Consider the following 16,293-nt stretch of genomic DNA (forward strand, 5'->3'; position numbering starts at 1 on the left):
GTTCAGGCTGGTCAAAGGCAGTGAGCGGATCAAGCCCTGGCACAGTCCAGTTCCTGCCATCTGGGGCTTGACCAGCAGAGGGCGCCCCCACTCCAGCTGAGGTTCCCACGACCCAGGACGGCGCCTGGAGGTGGCCCCAGGGCCGCGGGAACAGGCCCTGGGCACCGTGCTCAGGCACAGGCTCCAGTCACAGGCACAGAGCCCCAAGGGACAAGCCCATCTGCAAAACCCCTTTAATCAGAAGAAACAGAGTCCCAGGCAGGGCAGAGTTCACTGTGGATGCCCAAGCCGGATTCACCCACCCTTCTGGCTCCAGCCCAGGCGCAGCTGCGGCCTTCGAGAGGCGAGACAGTGTCTTCTTTGTCCTGATGTCCCAGCAGGGTCACTGGGAGGCACCAGTGTGGTCTCAGGGTGCTGGGCGGGCCCGTGAGGCCCATCGCTGTCCCCCTAGTCATCCCGTTCATCTGTGAGCAGGGTGGGGGGTGCTGCAGTCTCCTCGGTTGTCCCAACCCTGCCAGAAAGAGACGTCACTGACGGGACCCCGTCAACATCGACATCCCTGCAACCTGGCTGGGCACAGCCAGGGCCCGGCGAGGGACTGGCCAGGCGCCCCACAGCCTTTCTCCTGAGATGTATTTTAAGTCCCTGTCAAAATGGTCAGGCTCCGGAGGCCAGAGAAGGCTCTAGAGAGTGAAGGTGAGTGCCGGGGTGGGGATATTTGTAGGTCAAAAGCGATCAAGTGTCAGCAATGTCATGGTGTAGCCCCAGTGGCAGCCCCACTGTCCAGCCCTGGACCCTCTCCCCCCGGGCTCAATGTCCCCACTCCCTCCACAGACCCTCACCTGCTCCTCTCCTCCCTCTCCTTCCTCTCGTAGATGGAGTGAAGCTTGTTGATTAAGAAGATTTTGTCTTCCCCCTCCTAGAAAAGCCAGAACACAAAGGGGAGAAGTCATCCATCAGCCCATCCAGAGCCAGCCTGTTCCCAAGTACATTTGAGAGAAAACTCACGAGGTGCATTCAACATCACAAGCAGCAAAAAGGTAAAAGAAAAAGCAAAAGGTGAAAGGGCCACTAAACAAGGACAAGGAAAAACCAAGAGCCAGGAAGTGGGCATATGTGTAGATCTAAGCTTCCTAGTGGCCAAAGTAAAAAGGGAAATATAATCAGCAGCCCAGAGCCGGCCTGACTCAATGTAAAACCGGCCCTGCCACTTACTGGCTCTGCCTTGGGTTACTAACTCTCTGACCTCAGTGGCAGCATCTGGAAAGGGGGGTAATAACACAAGGCACAGGGTTTACGTGAGTCTCCTGCTGCCGCTGTAACGAGCTGTCAACTTTGTGGCTTAAACACCGCCAGTTTCTCAACTTTCAGTTCTGGAGGTGAGAAGTCTAAAATGAGTCTCACTGGGCTCCAATCAAGCATCATCAAGGCTATGCTCCTCCTGGAGGCTTCGGGGGAGAGTCCCCTTCCTCGTCTTTTCCAGCTTCTAGAGGCCCCTGGACTCCTTGGCTCTCAGCCCTTTCCTCCACTTCAAAGCCAGCAGTGGCCGCTCAAGTTCCGCTCACGTGGCGCCACGCTGACCCTGACACTCCAGCCTCCGTTCTTCACCTTGAAGGACCCTGAGATCATGCTGGGTCACCATGATAATCCAGGGCCATCTCCTATACCAAGCCAGCTACCTTCACAACCTTACTTCCCCCAGCCACACAACATTTGCGCAGGCTCCATACAGTCTTAGGACGGGGACATCTTTGGGGCCAGTACTGGACTGACCCAGGGTTCTTTCGACAATGAAATGTGACAAGCAGAGGGGGCACTTAGCAAAGGACCTGGTGCACAGAAACCGAGCATCGGTGCTTGGGTCAGACCGGGATTCCCTGCCGGGAACCTTCACAAAGAGAACAGGAGTTCTGTCAAGAGCCACACGGATTGGCTCTGGGCACCTGGCAACCTGGCTCAGCCTAGGAAGGTCACTTAGAATACCTTTAAGAAGAGACCATGGGCCCTTATGCAACAAACTAAGTTGCTTCTATCGAGTTGCTGATGAGTGTGGAGGGGCCGTGTGCTTGAGCCACGCCGACCTGCTCGGGGAAAGCTCAGGCCGACGGCCCCAAAGCCTGGGGTCAGAGCTCCGCCTTGGGTAGACACTACAGCCAGCATCCCCCTGGAGAAAGGTCCTTCCCATCCCAGAGCAACAGTGGGTAGAGCTGGGATTCTCCCAGCACCACTCTGCATTCCCCACCCGGACCCACCTGGCCCCTGGGGGCTCTGAAATGCCACCCAGTAGGGCAGGAGCCACTTCCCACTTCCAGTATCTATGGCCAGACAACCACCGAAGCCAAGATGCCCAGCTTTCAGCTCTGTGTGGTGAAACGGGAAAGGCAGGAGATGGGACAGTGTGTACTGCAGTGTTTACAACCCAAGCAACGTGGGAGCCATCCCATGAGCGCTTGGGACGAGCTGGGACGAGCTGCCTGGAGCCCTGGCTTCTGGCACCAACTATCCAGCAGCAGGGTCACATGGCTGCTGAGGCCCATGGGCTGCGCCCCACCATGCCCTCGCCGTGGCAGACACGAGCCGCTGATCCCGACAAGCACCCCCCTAGCCCTGGTGTGGAGCACGCCTAAGGACACTGGCACTCACCAGCCCCAGAGTAAAAACCTGCAGGAGGACAAACCGCAATGGGAGGGGACAGGGAACCCTGGGGGGAGGGCAGAGCCCAGCAGCAGGATGCAAGCCTGGAAAAGACACAAGACCTGCTTCGCGGGGGCTGTTCCCCAGGGGAGATGCCAGGCTGGGTGGCCCAGGGGGAAAAGTGCCTTGTCTCTAACTTGGTGGCTGCACAGTGGGCAAGAAGGTCCCCTGGGCGGAGGAAGTGGGCATGGGGGCCAGCTGCCGGGCACACACTCCTCCCGGGGGCTGCCCGTGGGGCATGGGGGCTGATCCCCTTCTGCAGCTCACTCCCATGCCACAGCATGAGGGCCTCATCACCTCACTCTGTCCCCCAGGCTGGAGTGCAGTGGCACAGTCATAGCTCACTGCAGCCTCAACCCGGGCTCAAGCAATCTCTTGCCTCAGCCTCCCAAGTAGCTGGGACCACAGGTGCACGCCACCATGCTCAGCTAACTTTTAAAATTTTTGCAGAGATGAGGTTTAGCTCTGTTGCCCAGGCTGGTCTCGAGCTCCTGGGCACCAGCCATCCTCCCAACTTGGCCTCCCAAAGTGTTGGGACTATAGGCGTGAGCCACTGTACCCAGCCAAACATTGTTTTCTTCATAAAAATGTTTTGGCTAGGTGTGGTGGCTCACACCTGTAATCCTAGCACTTTGGGAGGCTGAGGTGGGCGGACTGCCTCAGGAGCTGGAGACCAGCCTGGGCAACACAGTGAAACCCCATCTCTACTAAAATTACAAAAAATTAGCTGGGTGTGGCAGCAGGTGCCTGTAGTCCCAGCTACTTGGGAGGCTGAGGCAGGAGAAACGCTTGAGCCCAGGAGGCAGAGCTTGCAGCAGTGAGCCGAGATTGCGCCACTGCACTCCAGCCTGGGCCACAGAGTGAGACTCTGTCTCCAAAAAAAAAGAAAGAAAAAGTTTTAAGTACTGACTGTCCCTCAACCTTACTCCCCCTATTTGTAAAATGAGTAAAGAGTCCATAGGGACCCAAAAGCCATTTCTGGGATCTCAGAAATCCTCACAGAGACTGTCTGAGCCCTCAGCGGGGCCACCCCCCGGGGGCTGAAACCAACCCCACCCGCCGGAGTCCCGGTCCCAGTGGGGCCCTGAGGGTCCCTGGGGATCAGGAGCCTGGCTCCGTCTCACAGCTGCTTCATCACTTGATCTGAAGTGCACATATTGATCAGGGTCACTTGTCTGGCAAACAAACCCTTTCACCAGCCAAGGCCCACAGGAGAGGATGTACAGGGGGGTGGAGGGGAGCGTCACCCCTGGGCGATCAAGACGGGGACTGAGGGCAGCCCAGGTCGGGCACTCACGTTGCTGATCTGCTCCTTGAGCAGGCAGATGACCCTCCGCTGGCCCCGCACCACCTGGATGTTGAGGTAGATCACGGCCCTGTGGGAGAGGGGCTGTCAGGCAGGGAGTGAGGGCTATCTCCCCAGGGCCGCCCCCCCGCCCGCGGGACTCACAGCAGCAGGGCCGCCCCCCCGCCTGCGGGACTCACAGCAGCAGGGCCGCCCCCCTGCCCGCGGGACTCACAGCAGCAGGGCCGCCCCCGCCCGCGGGACTCACAGCAGCAGGGCCGCCCCCGCCCACGGGACTCACAGCAGCAGGGCCGCCCCCCCCCCCGCGGGACTCACAGCAGCAGGGCCGACACCAGGAAGACGAAGAAGGTGTTTTCCACCAGGTACCGGTGCACCCAGGGCAGCCAGGAGACCCTGGGGCCCGCCGCCTCCAGGTAGCGCACCCACACCCTGCCGGCCTCGTACATGCTGTCCAGGGTCCGGAAGGGGCCACAGGTGCTCGAGGGCTTCACCCTGGGGAAGAGGCCGACCAGGAACCCCCCAGCCCGGGCAACAGCCCACGCGGCTCCCTCCCAGCCCGTCCTCTTCACCCCTAAGTCTCGGGCCCCCCAGGCACCACTACCGAACCCAGGATGACACAGAAGGGTCCCCTCCACCCGCCCCTACTCACTGCCAGACTGCGTAGCAGAGGAAGATGGCAGCGCCCAGGAAGGCGGGGAAGCAGAGCAGTGTGAGGAAGATCGTGCTCATGTGCGAGGCCAGCCAGGGCCGGCGCGGCGCCTGGCAGTTGGCCAGAAGGCTGGTCTGCGGGGAAAGGCTATGCTCTGCCACCGTCCTGCTACCCCTCAGCACCCCTCCAAGGCCTGGGGGAGCTCAAGAGGGAAGGGCGACCAGAGCTGTGCATGCAAGCAGAGCCCAGGACAGGACCCCGCTCCCTGCAGCCTACTCATTTACAGAGGAAGACAGAGGCCTGCAGGTCACTCACACGCAAAGGGGTGATGCCAACAGCACCTCCATCCGCTGAAGGTCGCTGCCATGCCAGGCTCTGCACACAACACTGTACACGCCACCTCCCTCAGTCCCCACAGGGACATGGTCCCCATTGCATGGATGAGGAAACAGCAGGCCAGACAAGACAGGAGCCAGGATGGCCGGGCGCAGTGTAATCCTAGCTCACGCCTGTAATCCCAGCACATTGGGAGGCTGAGGTGGGCGGATCACGAGGTCAGGAGATCGAGACCATCCTGACTAACACAGTGAAACCCCGTCTCTACTAAAAATACAAAAAAATCAGCCGGATGTGGTGGTGGGCACCTGTAGTCCCAGCTACTTGGGAGGCTGAGGCGGGAGAATGGCGTGAACCCAGGAGACGGAGCTTGCAGTGAGCCGAGATCATACCACTGCACTCCAGCCTGGGCAACAAAGTGAGACTCTGTCTCAAACATAAAATAAAATAAAATATAAAATAAATAAAATAAAATAGACAGGAGCCAGGATGGGAAGGGAGGTCCCAGTTCTCAGCCACTGGGCATGACCTAGTTGCGGACAGAGGACCAGGGTCACTTTTCCAGGGACCCAGCGGTCCCCAGGCTTAGTGTCTCCCAGAGCCCTGGCGCTACCCCTGGCCAAGTGCACACAGGCACCTGGTGATGACCTCTGAACCCAGCGATGCTTCCTGGCCTGCCAAAGACAGTGATGCCGGGAGGGGTCAGCCGTCCCTTGGGCTGAGGGACAGGCCAGGGCAGCCCTACTCCACTCCGGTGGGGAGGGTTCCAGTGTCCCAGGCGCTGCCCAGCTGAGTTCTGCCCCCACTGCCAGGCCGCCCTGCCAGCCCAGCCCTCCCCAGGCCTTGGCAGCCTCACCTTCTTGACGTAGAAGACGAGCAGCAGCTTGATGATCTGCACGGCGGGGAGGAGGGGTGAGAAGAGCACCCCCAGCCTGGGGAAGGGTGGCAGTTCAGGGGCTGCTCCGGTGCCCTCCCCCTCCCTAAGACCAGGCTGGTTCCAGACCACGGGCAGGGCATGTGAGAATGGCCAAAACTAGGTCCTGGTCAGGGCCTGCATCGCTCCAGGGTCCACGGCTGGGCCCGGCTGTGCCCCCAGTGGGAGGCAGGTGCAGGAACCCCAGGGGGAAAGGGGCACTGACCGAGGGGCCAGACAGCAGGAGGCAAGCAGAGGACCCTCACCAGGTCAGAGTCTGCCCGTAAATCAGCTCCAGGACATTCCGGGCGATGTCAAACTCCGGCTTCCGCCTCCTCTTCAGCTTCTTCTCGGAGATAATCCTGCCTCCGAGGACGACCCCAGAGAGTTAGACGGGAAAGCCACGCCCAGGGAGGCCGGCCCGAGTCCCCACACCCAGAGGCGCCCACCCCCCAGCCAGGTGACATCCTGGCCCTTCCACAGATAATGCCAAGGACAGACAGCCACCAGCCTGGGGCCCCCACCCAGGGCTTGGTCACACCGGCCTCTTCCAAAGTAGGTTCAGATACACCCAGAGTTAAACAAGCAGTATCAGCTCCAGCACCAAATGATTTTTTCTTTTTTGAAACAGGGTCTGGCTCTGTTGTCCAGGCTGGAGTGCAGTGGCACAATCGTGGCTCACTGCAGCCTTGACCTTCTGGGATCAAGTGATCCTCCCACCTCAGCCTCGTGAGTAGTTGGGACTCCAGGCACACACCACCATGCCTAGCTAATTTTTATTTATTTTTATTTTTATTTTTTTAGAGACGAGGTCTCACTCTGTTGCCCAGGCTGGTCCCCAACTCCTGGGCTTAAGTGATCCTCCCACCTCAGCCTCCCAAAGTGCTGGGATTACAGGTGTGAGTCACCACACCAGCTCTCCTACTGATTTTTTTAATCTTGTTATTATTGTTAAATTCACGTATTCTCGAAGAAAACACCAAGAGGAAAACTCAGCTGAAGTACCAGAACCCGCAGCAGGATACCTGGGACATTTTTTAAATCTTCCTCCGCTGTCCATTCCCTGCTGCCTGTTTTTCCTTTGTATCCTAGACTGAGGTTGTGTCATACACATGTCGCTTTTTTTTTTTATGACACAGTCTTGCTCTGTCGCCCAGGCTGGAGTGCAGAGGCGCAATCTCAGCTCACTGCAACCTCCGCTTCCCGGGTTCAAGCGATTCTCATGCCTCAGCCTCCCGAGTAGCTATGACTACTGGTGTGTGCCCCGACACCTGGCTAATTTTCGTGTTTTTAGTAGAGACGGGGTTTTGCCATGTTGGCCAGGCTGGTCTCAAACTCCTGACCTCAGGTGATCCACCCACCTCACCCTCCCAAAGTGCTGGGATTACAGGCGTGAGCCACCACGTCTGGCCATACATGTCCCTTTGAAACCTGTTTTCCTTCCCAATCTAAACATGAGTTGGGTTCTATTTCCAGAGTCTTCCTCTGAAGGGTGGAGACACAGGGCCCTGATGTGAAAGGTCCAGGCCTGAGAACCTCCCAGCCACGCGTACCGGCCACTAAGGGGAGAACGCTCCCCACCCAGCCCACCCAGGGCCTCCTCACCTCCACACCAGTTCCCCAAAAAGCGTGTCCAGAAGCATGAGGACGAAGTCCATCACCAGAAACCGGTACAGCTCCTGGCCCACAAAGTCCTCCCAGCACTGATCCTGCAGGACAGCCACCCTGCGGCCCAGCCAGTGGTAGCACAGTGTCCCCAGGATGGCCAGCTTGAGGATGAGGTTCCTGCAGAGGGCAGGGTGCAGAGACTGAGGGGCGGGTGCAGGGGACAGAAGATGCACCCCAGGGCCCCCACCAGGGGCTCAGCCACACCGGCCTCTTCCTAAGTAGGCTTGGATACACCCAGAGCTAAACAACCAGGATCAGCTCCAGCACCAAATGATGTTTCCATGAGCGGCCACACACCTGCAGATGGCCACGTACACCTCCAGTACCGGGGAGTCATGCGGCTCCAGGGCGGCCAGAACACGGCACAGGTAGGGGGCCCCCAGGTTGAGAAGGCCAACCACCAGGGGCAGGACCAGCAGCGCAGCCTCCTGGCCAGCAGCCTCCGGACTCTGCAGGGATTGGTGTCACGGAAGCCCCCCATTCATGGTGGGAGGGGGCAGCTACAGGGAGGGGCCCAGGGCAGAACTGGCAGGCAGCACCTCCCTCCTCCAAGATCTGGCCCTCCCCAGGCCTCAAGTTCAAACCACACAGGAAGCGGGGAGGGGCACGGGTAGTGGAAAAGAAACCAGAAACCGAAAAAAAAAAGCCGTGAGATAGGAAAAGGGGCGAGAAGTGGGGCTGGGAGGGAGCCCCAGCACAGGGCACAGCGTACATGGCACCCTGGGCTGGCTGGGTGGAGGAGGGGAGGCAAGGCTGCCTCCCCAGGGGGCAGGTGCCCAGAGTCGCTGGGGACACGTTCCAAGCAAGGGCCAGGCTCCCCCCATCCCCGCACCTGGATCAAGAACTCTGAGAAGACGTGGATGGCCACAGCGCAGCCCAGCGCGGTCCCCAGACACAGCAGCCATGCAAGCCCCAGCGCGGCCGCCTGCCGCAGCCTCCCGCACACGCTCCTGGGGCTCTGCCGCAGCTGCCACTCAGCCAGCAGCTCCTGCAGGCGGCACCATGTCCCCGTCACCCATACCAGAGCACGGACACGTGCAGATGTGCAGATACAGCACAAGGCACACAACACACATGAGACACACCAGGAGGCTTGAACCAGGACAGAGTGTCAGTCCCCCATGCCCCACCTGCCTTTTCATCTGCTGAGGGCCGTCCCTCCAGACAGAGAGGACCCAGTCCCCTGCCGAGAGGTCCCTGTGCCTGGGCCGGCATTCACTTCCGAGGCCTGCCTCAACCCCTCTCTAGCTGCTTCCCCAGCCCTGCCCGCTGGGGCTGGGGCCTTGCTCAGAGGTCCTTTCCTGTTCCCTGTGGATGTGGGTGGCCCCCAGTGACCAGAAGCCCCCCATGAAATGGCTCATGACAGGTCACAGCTCTGAGTTCCTTGAAGCACGGAACCCCAGAAAGGCAGAGAATGTTCCGCGAGGCCCAGCTCTGCAGCCTCCTGGCCCCGCAACCTCTGCAAGGGCCTTGGCCTCTATGCCTCAGTCTCCTCACTGAGCCACAGAAAAAAATGACAGTCCTCACCCACTGGGCTTGTGTGGCCACCAAGCTAACGCCAGCCAGGGAGCATGTGTCAGCTGGGGCCTGAGGCCTCAGAGCAGGCTCCCGGGTGCTCACTGGGCCATGGTGCTACTACCCGCTAGCATACAACAGAGGCAGCCGCTAACTGAGGGGTGTGTACCGGCGAAAAACTCAGGGGCTGCCCCATCACCGCAAGCAGAAGACCACGCCTGCCCAGCGCCCCGAGTTCAGCTCACGGACAGACGGCCCTCCCTGTAGACCATGGTTCTGGCCACGTGGTCCTAAGTGGAGCCAGGGCCAGGCCTGCAGGGAACTGGGCAGGTCAGCTTGGTGCTCCAGGGCCACTCACCTTCAGCCGGGTGCGGATGTTGTCCTGCTGGAGGCGGGAGGCCCGCTTCTGCGTCACCTTGTAGTCCCAGGAGCAGAAGACGGTGATGGCGTGGACGCCAGAGGTGCTCCCCACCCGGTAGCTCTCCCCGAAAGAGTGAGCCATGCTGGGGAGAAGCAGACACAGACATGGAACCGACAAGCTGAGGGGCAGAGGCCAAGGGGAGAAGGCAGACCGGATGCTCTTGGCAGCCAGACCCCACCACCCACTCAGGAGCCATCTGGGGCCTGGCTGGGCCTCCTGCCATGCCCCTGCCCTGCCACCAGCCCTCTACACCAGCCTCATCCAACATAGCACCCACCAGCCACATCTGCCTAGAAGAGGGGGCAGGGCTGCGTTCACCACTGACTTGGCTGGTGGCCTCCCGGCGAGACACGGACCAGATGATGCTGGGCTCACCTCAGGGCCTTTGCACTGCTGGTCCCAATGACCAAAACATCTTCCCTGCTTCCTTATGAATCCCCACTCTTATCTAACCTTCCCCTCTCAGGAAAAGTGCCGCCTCCCCTGGGAAGCAGCCTGACTCCTTCCCCAGTGCTCCCATAACACCGGGAAAACACCGCTAAGCCTCCTGGATTGTCCCAGACCATTCAGTGGTTCATCTTCTCCCAGAGACAGCAAACCCCGCTAGGACATTTACCATCCTGCCCTGAGCTGAGCACAGAGAATGTTTGTGCAATATGTAGATGCATGGGTAGGTGGGTGGGTGGGTGAATAAATGTGTGGGTAGATGGGTGGATGAATGGGTGGGTAGATAAGTAGATGTGTGGGTAGATGGGTGGAAGAATGGGTGGGTGGATGGATGAATGGGTGGATGGGTGAGTAGATGGATAAATAAGTGGATGGACGGGGGAATGGATGCATAGGTGTGTGAATGGATGAATGGGTGGATCGGTGGGTGGATGGATGGGTGGGTGGATGGGTGAATGGGTGGGTAGATGGATGAGTGGGTGAATGAGTAGGTGGATGGGTGAATGGGTGGATAGGTTGGTGAATGGGTGGATAGGTAGGTGAACGGATGAATGGGTGGATGGGTGGGTGGATGGATGAATGGGTGGGTGAATTGAGTGGGTGAGTGGGTGGATGGGTGGGTGGATGGATGAATGGGTGGATGGATGAGTGGGTGGATGGGTGAATGGGTGAATGGATGGATAGGTTGGTGAATGGGTGGATAGGTAGGTGAACGGATGAATGGGTGGGTGAATTGGGTGGGTGAGTGGGTGGGTGAGTGGGTGGATGGGTGGGTGGATGAATGGGTGGATGGGTGGATGGATGAGTGGGTGAATAGGTTGGTGAATGGGTGGATAGGTTGGTGAATGGGTGGATAGGTTGGTGAATGGGTGGATAGGTTGGTGAAAGGGTGGATAGGTTGGTGAACGGATGAATGGGTGGGTGAATTGAGTGCGTGAGTGGGTGGATGGGTGGATAGTCGGATAGGTGAGTAGATGAAAGCAGACAGGTAGATGGATAGAAGGAAGAAAGGAAAGAGGGAAGAATCAACGAATGGACGAAAGGATGAATGGATGGATGGGTGGAGCTCGGAGCCCAGGTCATGAGATAGAGACGTTACCTGTACACCAGGGTGATGCAGGTGATGAAGAAGCCTGCACCCACAGTGTAGAGGTAGGCCAGGGGCATGTTGTAGGGCAGGCCGCCCGCCCTGGGTGTGCACTGGCTGCCGTCCAGGGGGCTGCCACACGGCTGGTTCAGCGTGGCATTACTGTAGTGGCCGTAGAACATGACGGTGTGGGTGAAGCAACCCTGCCACGGGGAGAGCCAGTGAGTCAGGGTTCTCCCCATACCGCACCCCACCCTCAGGCCTGACAACCACAGAGGCAGAGCAGGAGGCAGCCAGGCAGGGGCCGAGAGGGAAACAGGGAGGGCCCATGGCCACAGCAATCTTGGGTCTCCCAGCCCCATGGGAACCCCAGCACGATGGGCATCAAGGGGCATTGAGGGGGAGGCGGGGAGCTGGCTGTGGCCACCTGGAGTCACAGCGGGCCAAGGGTTGGGGGCCCAGGGAAGCTGGGACAAGAAGGGGACACGGTGCCAGGGCAGCAAAAGACAGGCACCCCCCTGTACCCCAGTCCTAGGGCTTCCTCACCGCGCCTGTGAGGAGCTCCAGGCCTGTGCAGATGGGGGCAGGGCCCGGCAGGGCAGGCGGGAAGGCGACCTGCGGGCCCACGATGCAGGCCACCAGCAGCAGCTGCAGGAGGGCGTTGAAAGCCAGCAGGGTCTTGAGGAAGAGGAAGTAGGAGAGCACGCTGGAGCCGAACTGGCCCCCGATGCGCTTCAGGGCATAGCGCCATGGCGTCAGGGCCTGCAGGCCGGAGAGCAGCGCCAGCCCCAGGCTGTGCAAGGCCTGCGGGCACAGGCGGAGAGGCCGTGAGGGTGAGGCCGTTGGAGGCACCGAGGCCGCCCCAGCCCCAGGGCAGACCAGGGGCCCCTACCAGCACGCAGGCATATCTGAGCCGGCCACAGCAGGAGCAGACCCCGCCGCTGCCCTGCTGGCCCCTCCACTTCCCCCTCGGGGTCCTGCTCTTCTCTCTGGGGACAGAGGCAGCCATAAGTGCCTGGACCAATGAGGGGCCTGACTCTCTCCTTCCTGGAGACCAGTCACCCACCGGCTTAGCCCCTTCTCCCCCACCACCCAGCCCAGCTGAGGAAGTGGGCCTGGGGGTGCAGAAGCAGGGATGGGGTCAGGGGCGGGGCTGCTCACCGCAGGCTGCGTTTCTCAGCCAGGCTTAAGGGCATCCCTCGGAGCATGTGGTCCCGCTGTGCCACCGCCAGGCTCTGGAGCTCCTTCACCAGGAGGCTCTGCTTCTCTGCGAGAGGGAGAGGCAGGTCCTGCCCATCCTCAAGTGCCCCTCCCTGCCACCTGCAGCAAGGACCCTGGACAGGCCTGTGCGTCCCTGCGGCACTGTCCCGAGACACCTTGGTGCCCTTATTTGAGCTTAAATCACCAATCCATGTGTTTGCTTCAGTCAGCCGCTGCGACAAGCAGGGAGCTCACAGAGCAGAGGGGCCTGATTCCCCTACAGTCCCCGACTCGGGGCCCAGGGCCACAACCTGCCAAGCACTCCAAGACGCTTGTGAGGTAAGACCCCCACTTCCCTGTCCCCGTGGGTCCCCGCAGAGGGACAGGGGAGCCTTCAGGCAGCGGCTAAGGGATAGGAGAGGGACCTCTGGCTCTGTGGCACCCCAGCACCCCCCCCCGGCCACGCTGGCCTCCTGCACCCCACCTCAGGCCGGTGTCCACCTGGGACTGGGGCTCCGATGCCCACTCACCCTCCTCCTCCCGGGCTGTGGGGTCCAGCTCCAGGTCGTACAGGCGGAGGCTGGGCCGGGCAGAGAGGACGAAGTCCCCGAGCAGGGGCCGGCTGCTCCTGCGCCGAAGCTGCACGGTGCGGCTGTAGTACTGGGAGATGATGGCGCCTCGGCTGCGGCCTACGGAGGCAGCTGGGCAGGGCCAGGCCAGGCAAGGCCCGGCCTCCCTCCCTCCAGGAAGGGCTCACCACAGGCCTCCCCGTCCCTCATCCCTTCCCAGGACCCAGGAAAATCCTTTCAACAAAGACTTCGGGAACCACTGCGTTCCGAAAGCCTATTTTTACCCCGTGACGACTCTGGAGTCATTTTTAGAACCCAAAGAGGGCCACATGGGGCTGTGCTGGGCCTCCAAGCGACAGATGGGGTGGGCTAGGAGCCCGCCCTGGGCCTGGCTCTGAGCTACGGGAGCAACCGCTACCCAGGGAGATGCCTGGCGGGAAGCCCAGCCCAGCCCCAGGGGCTGGGGTCAACTCGGGCCGGGGCCCCCACTCACCAATGGTGCGGCTGGGCATGCTGGCCAGGATGCGGAGTGTGGCCGTGCTCTGGGTGCCCTCAGGCCGCCGGAGCGTCTGCTGGCCACTCCCTACAAAGCAAGACAGACTCGCCGGGGTCCTGGAGATGCTGTTGGCCACAGTGTCTCCCACCCCATCCCAGGCCTGCAGAGCTGGGAGACCCATCCTGAGGGGCTGGGGCACCCAAGTATTGGTCCACACTGCCCAGCATCCAGGCCTGGGCTTACCTGTGGCCTCCTGCTCCCTCTGCTGCAGCTCCAGCCCCTCCTGGGCCGCCCACTGGCTCTGTTCTTGGATAAGCTGGTGGAAGGAGTCATGCACTTCGCTTTCATCGTAGGGACTGGGCTCCTGGCTGCTGAGGGGGTTGGCGGGGTGGGGGGGCAGTCAGGCTACAGCCGCCTCTCTCCTTCCAGCGGCCCCTGCTCAGGTGACCTCTCCGTGAGGGGTGGAACATTCCAGCCTCCAGCCCCCAGCCCCAGAGCACTTACCCCTGGTCCCCCGGGGTCTCAGGGACATCGAGGATGAAGGCCAGCGGCTGGGCCATGTCTCTGGCCAACGCCCGCTAGTCTGCAGACCTAGGGCAGCCCAGAGCCTGGGCGCCACCTCCGAAGCCTCCTGCTGCCCATCTGATGAGACAGGGGCACAGAGCCAGGGCTGGCCTTCAATGCCTGGTGGGGGTCCACACCGGCCATCCCCGGGGAACCACGGGAGGTGCCACTCATAGCCCAGGCAGTCCTGTTTGCCCCCCTACCACCCCAGGTAGACACGTCGTCAGGCACCAAATAAGCCTCATGCCAGAATGGAATGGGGGCCCCTCCAGTGTCTGGAGAGGGGAAGAGAGGAAGGAAGGGTGTGGGGTCTGCAGTTCCCCATCTGTTTCCTCGATGTCGCCAGTCCCCGGGAAATGGGGAAGAGGTGGGGTGCCTGTAGACACAGCCCCTTTCAGGACCTCCATTCCCAGGGTTCTGGCACGAGACACCTCCTTTTTGGAGAGAAAGGATAGGGCAGGCTGGAGGCCATCTCTGCGTCTGCCCTATGACCCCAAAGCACTTCCTCTAGAGGAAATTAGCTGCTGGAGCCCTCACCGCCCCCAGCCCGAGGCAAAAGCAGCACAGGAGGCTCTTCCCCCACACAGCACTCTCTCCAGGCCACCCCCATCAGGGCGCCAAGGTCCTCATGTTCTCAGAAGACCCACTCCCGTGCATTCCATCATCCCAGGGCGGCCAGCTGGGGAGGGGTGGCCAGGACCTCAACAGGCCTCCTTTGTCCTGGCTCTGCCATCACCCAGCACAACTGTAACCAGAGCAGCTTTGACTGGGGCCCTGGGCTCAGGGCCTATTCACCCTATGGGAGTGGAGCCAGGACTCAGCTCCCAGCCACCAGGAGTCCTGCCGGCCTCTCCCCTGGGCTGCTCCTGCCCTCTCTCTCTCAGGAACTCAGGGCTCAAAGTCGCCCGGGTTGACGGGCGATTCCTCGGACAGGCAAAGCCCGGGTGCCCCGACAGAGCAGCTCCTTGCAGGGGTGCCATCTTCGGGCCCAGACCCCACACCACCCCCTCCCTCCAGCAAGCGCAAAGAGGTGGGAAAACCAGTACACAGCTGGGTTCGAGGCGGCCCCCACCCAGCCTAGCACGGGACAGCTGCCCAAGGAGGGACTTGAGGACGCCCCATCCAGTCCCTAAAGCTGGAATCCCTTCCTCCAGACAGGCCTAAGCTCAGGGGACCCGGCACCCCAGCACCCCGCCCCGAGGCCCGGGCAAGTCCAGCGGAGTTTCCGGGCGCACCATTCCTGAGCCCTGAGCCAGGTGGGGAGGGCTGGGCGGCGCCCGTTTCCAGGAACCCCCACCCCATCCGGCAGCGAGCCCCCGGGAGCAGCCGCTACCCAGTGAGAGCCGCAACCTGGCCCCGGAGCCCAGGGCGGCTGCAACTCGGGGGCCACTGAACCCGCCCAGCCGGCCTCCCTGTCCCTGCCCCTCCCCTCCCCGTGCCCCGGAGCTCGGCTGGGGGATCTGGGTGGGGGCTGCAGATTTGGCCCCCCACTCTGTCCTCCGCGCCCCTGCCGCTCCCAGCTCTGTCCGAGCCGCAGAGTCAAGCCCTGGGAGCTCCGGGAGCACCCGGGGAGGGAACTCGGCTACCAAGTGGCCTCAGAGGCCGAAAGAAATTCGGGGGGGTCCGCTATCCCCGCATGAGAGAAGCAGCCGGGGCTGGCAGGACCCGGGACCGGAATCGCGGCCGCTCACCTGGGAGGCGCCGGCGGGGGGCGCGCGCGCAGCCAGGGCTCACCTGTGCCCTGCAAGGGCCGCCGGGAACTAAGGGCTCGGCTCTCCTTCCCGAGGGAGTGGCAAAGGGCCCCGGGGGAGACGGGGCCAGTCGCAGCTCTGGCGGGGCCTGGGGGTAGCCGCACCTCCCGGCCCACGTCCGGGTGGGGGGGGGCGGGCCTCGGTTATCACGTGACCCGGCCCTGCCCGCGGCGTCCCTGCCCCCCTCCGGGCGCCCCGCGGTGACTGTGCCTTCCTCCCTGCCAACTTCCGACCCCTCCTCCTGAGGTCTGAGCTGGGCCACGGCGGCCGAGTGTCTGGATTCATTCCAGTCCCTGGTTGACGTACCCAATTTTTGTGAGGCTCAGTTTCCCCAAGTTCCAAAAAGGGGCAGTACTTCCAGACCCATCTGCTTCCCATGGTTAGGGATCGTCCAAGTAAGATGCCGCTGAAAGCCCCAGGAACAGAGTCTCTCAGCCAAATTAGGCAACCCCCTCCCCACCGCAAGCCTCCTGCTGACTCTCCCGGACCTCCGCTGGGGGAGCCTGGTTATCTGCCCCGACTGACACCTGCGCAGTTCATTGTTTATCTAGTAAGAGTTCTGGCTCACTTCCTGTGTGCTGTGTGGAGAGGAGGTGATGAAAAGGAGGACACCCTGACACCTACCTGACTGTCCCCAGGTGCTGTACCCATTGCCCTGTTTTCTGTTATTTCCCATG

The 16,293-nt window shown here is 61.4% G+C and overlaps 1 protein-coding gene across 6 annotated transcripts; it reads right to left on the bottom strand.

The window, feature by feature from the left end:
- Nucleotides 1-216: 216 nt before the first annotated feature.
- LOC105469234 (transmembrane channel like 6) lies at nt 217-15,740 on the bottom strand. 6 transcript variants are annotated; one of them, XM_071081720.1, is made up of 20 exons: nt 15,600-15,740; nt 13,806-13,943; nt 13,545-13,669; nt 13,299-13,388; nt 12,767-12,925; nt 12,198-12,303; nt 11,929-12,025; nt 11,583-11,840; nt 11,049-11,239; nt 9,440-9,584; nt 8,399-8,554; nt 7,864-8,015; nt 7,504-7,683; nt 6,165-6,260; nt 5,842-5,917; nt 4,650-4,783; nt 4,316-4,492; nt 3,992-4,070; nt 843-919; nt 217-511 (listed from the first exon to the last, which is right to left on the bottom strand). In XM_071081720.1, the coding sequence occupies exons 2-20, from the start codon at nt 13,859-13,861 to the stop codon at nt 448-450; spliced, it is 2,418 nt and encodes an 805-aa protein (XP_070937821.1). In that variant the 5' UTR covers nt 13,862-13,943; nt 15,600-15,740; the 3' UTR covers nt 217-447. The 6 variants fall into 6 exon arrangements, with proteins under 6 accessions (XP_070937821.1, XP_070937819.1, XP_070937824.1 ...); XM_071081718.1 differs by having other exon boundaries at nt 13,545-13,672; XM_071081723.1 differs by lacking the exon at nt 13,806-13,943 and having other exon boundaries at nt 13,545-13,672; nt 15,600-15,733.
- Nucleotides 15,741-16,293: the final 553 nt, after the last annotated feature.

Source organism: Macaca nemestrina, chromosome 17, assembly GCF_043159975.1.
Source record: "Macaca nemestrina isolate mMacNem1 chromosome 17, mMacNem.hap1, whole genome shotgun sequence".
NCBI classification, from domain to species: Eukaryota; Metazoa; Chordata; class Mammalia; order Primates; family Cercopithecidae; genus Macaca; species Macaca nemestrina.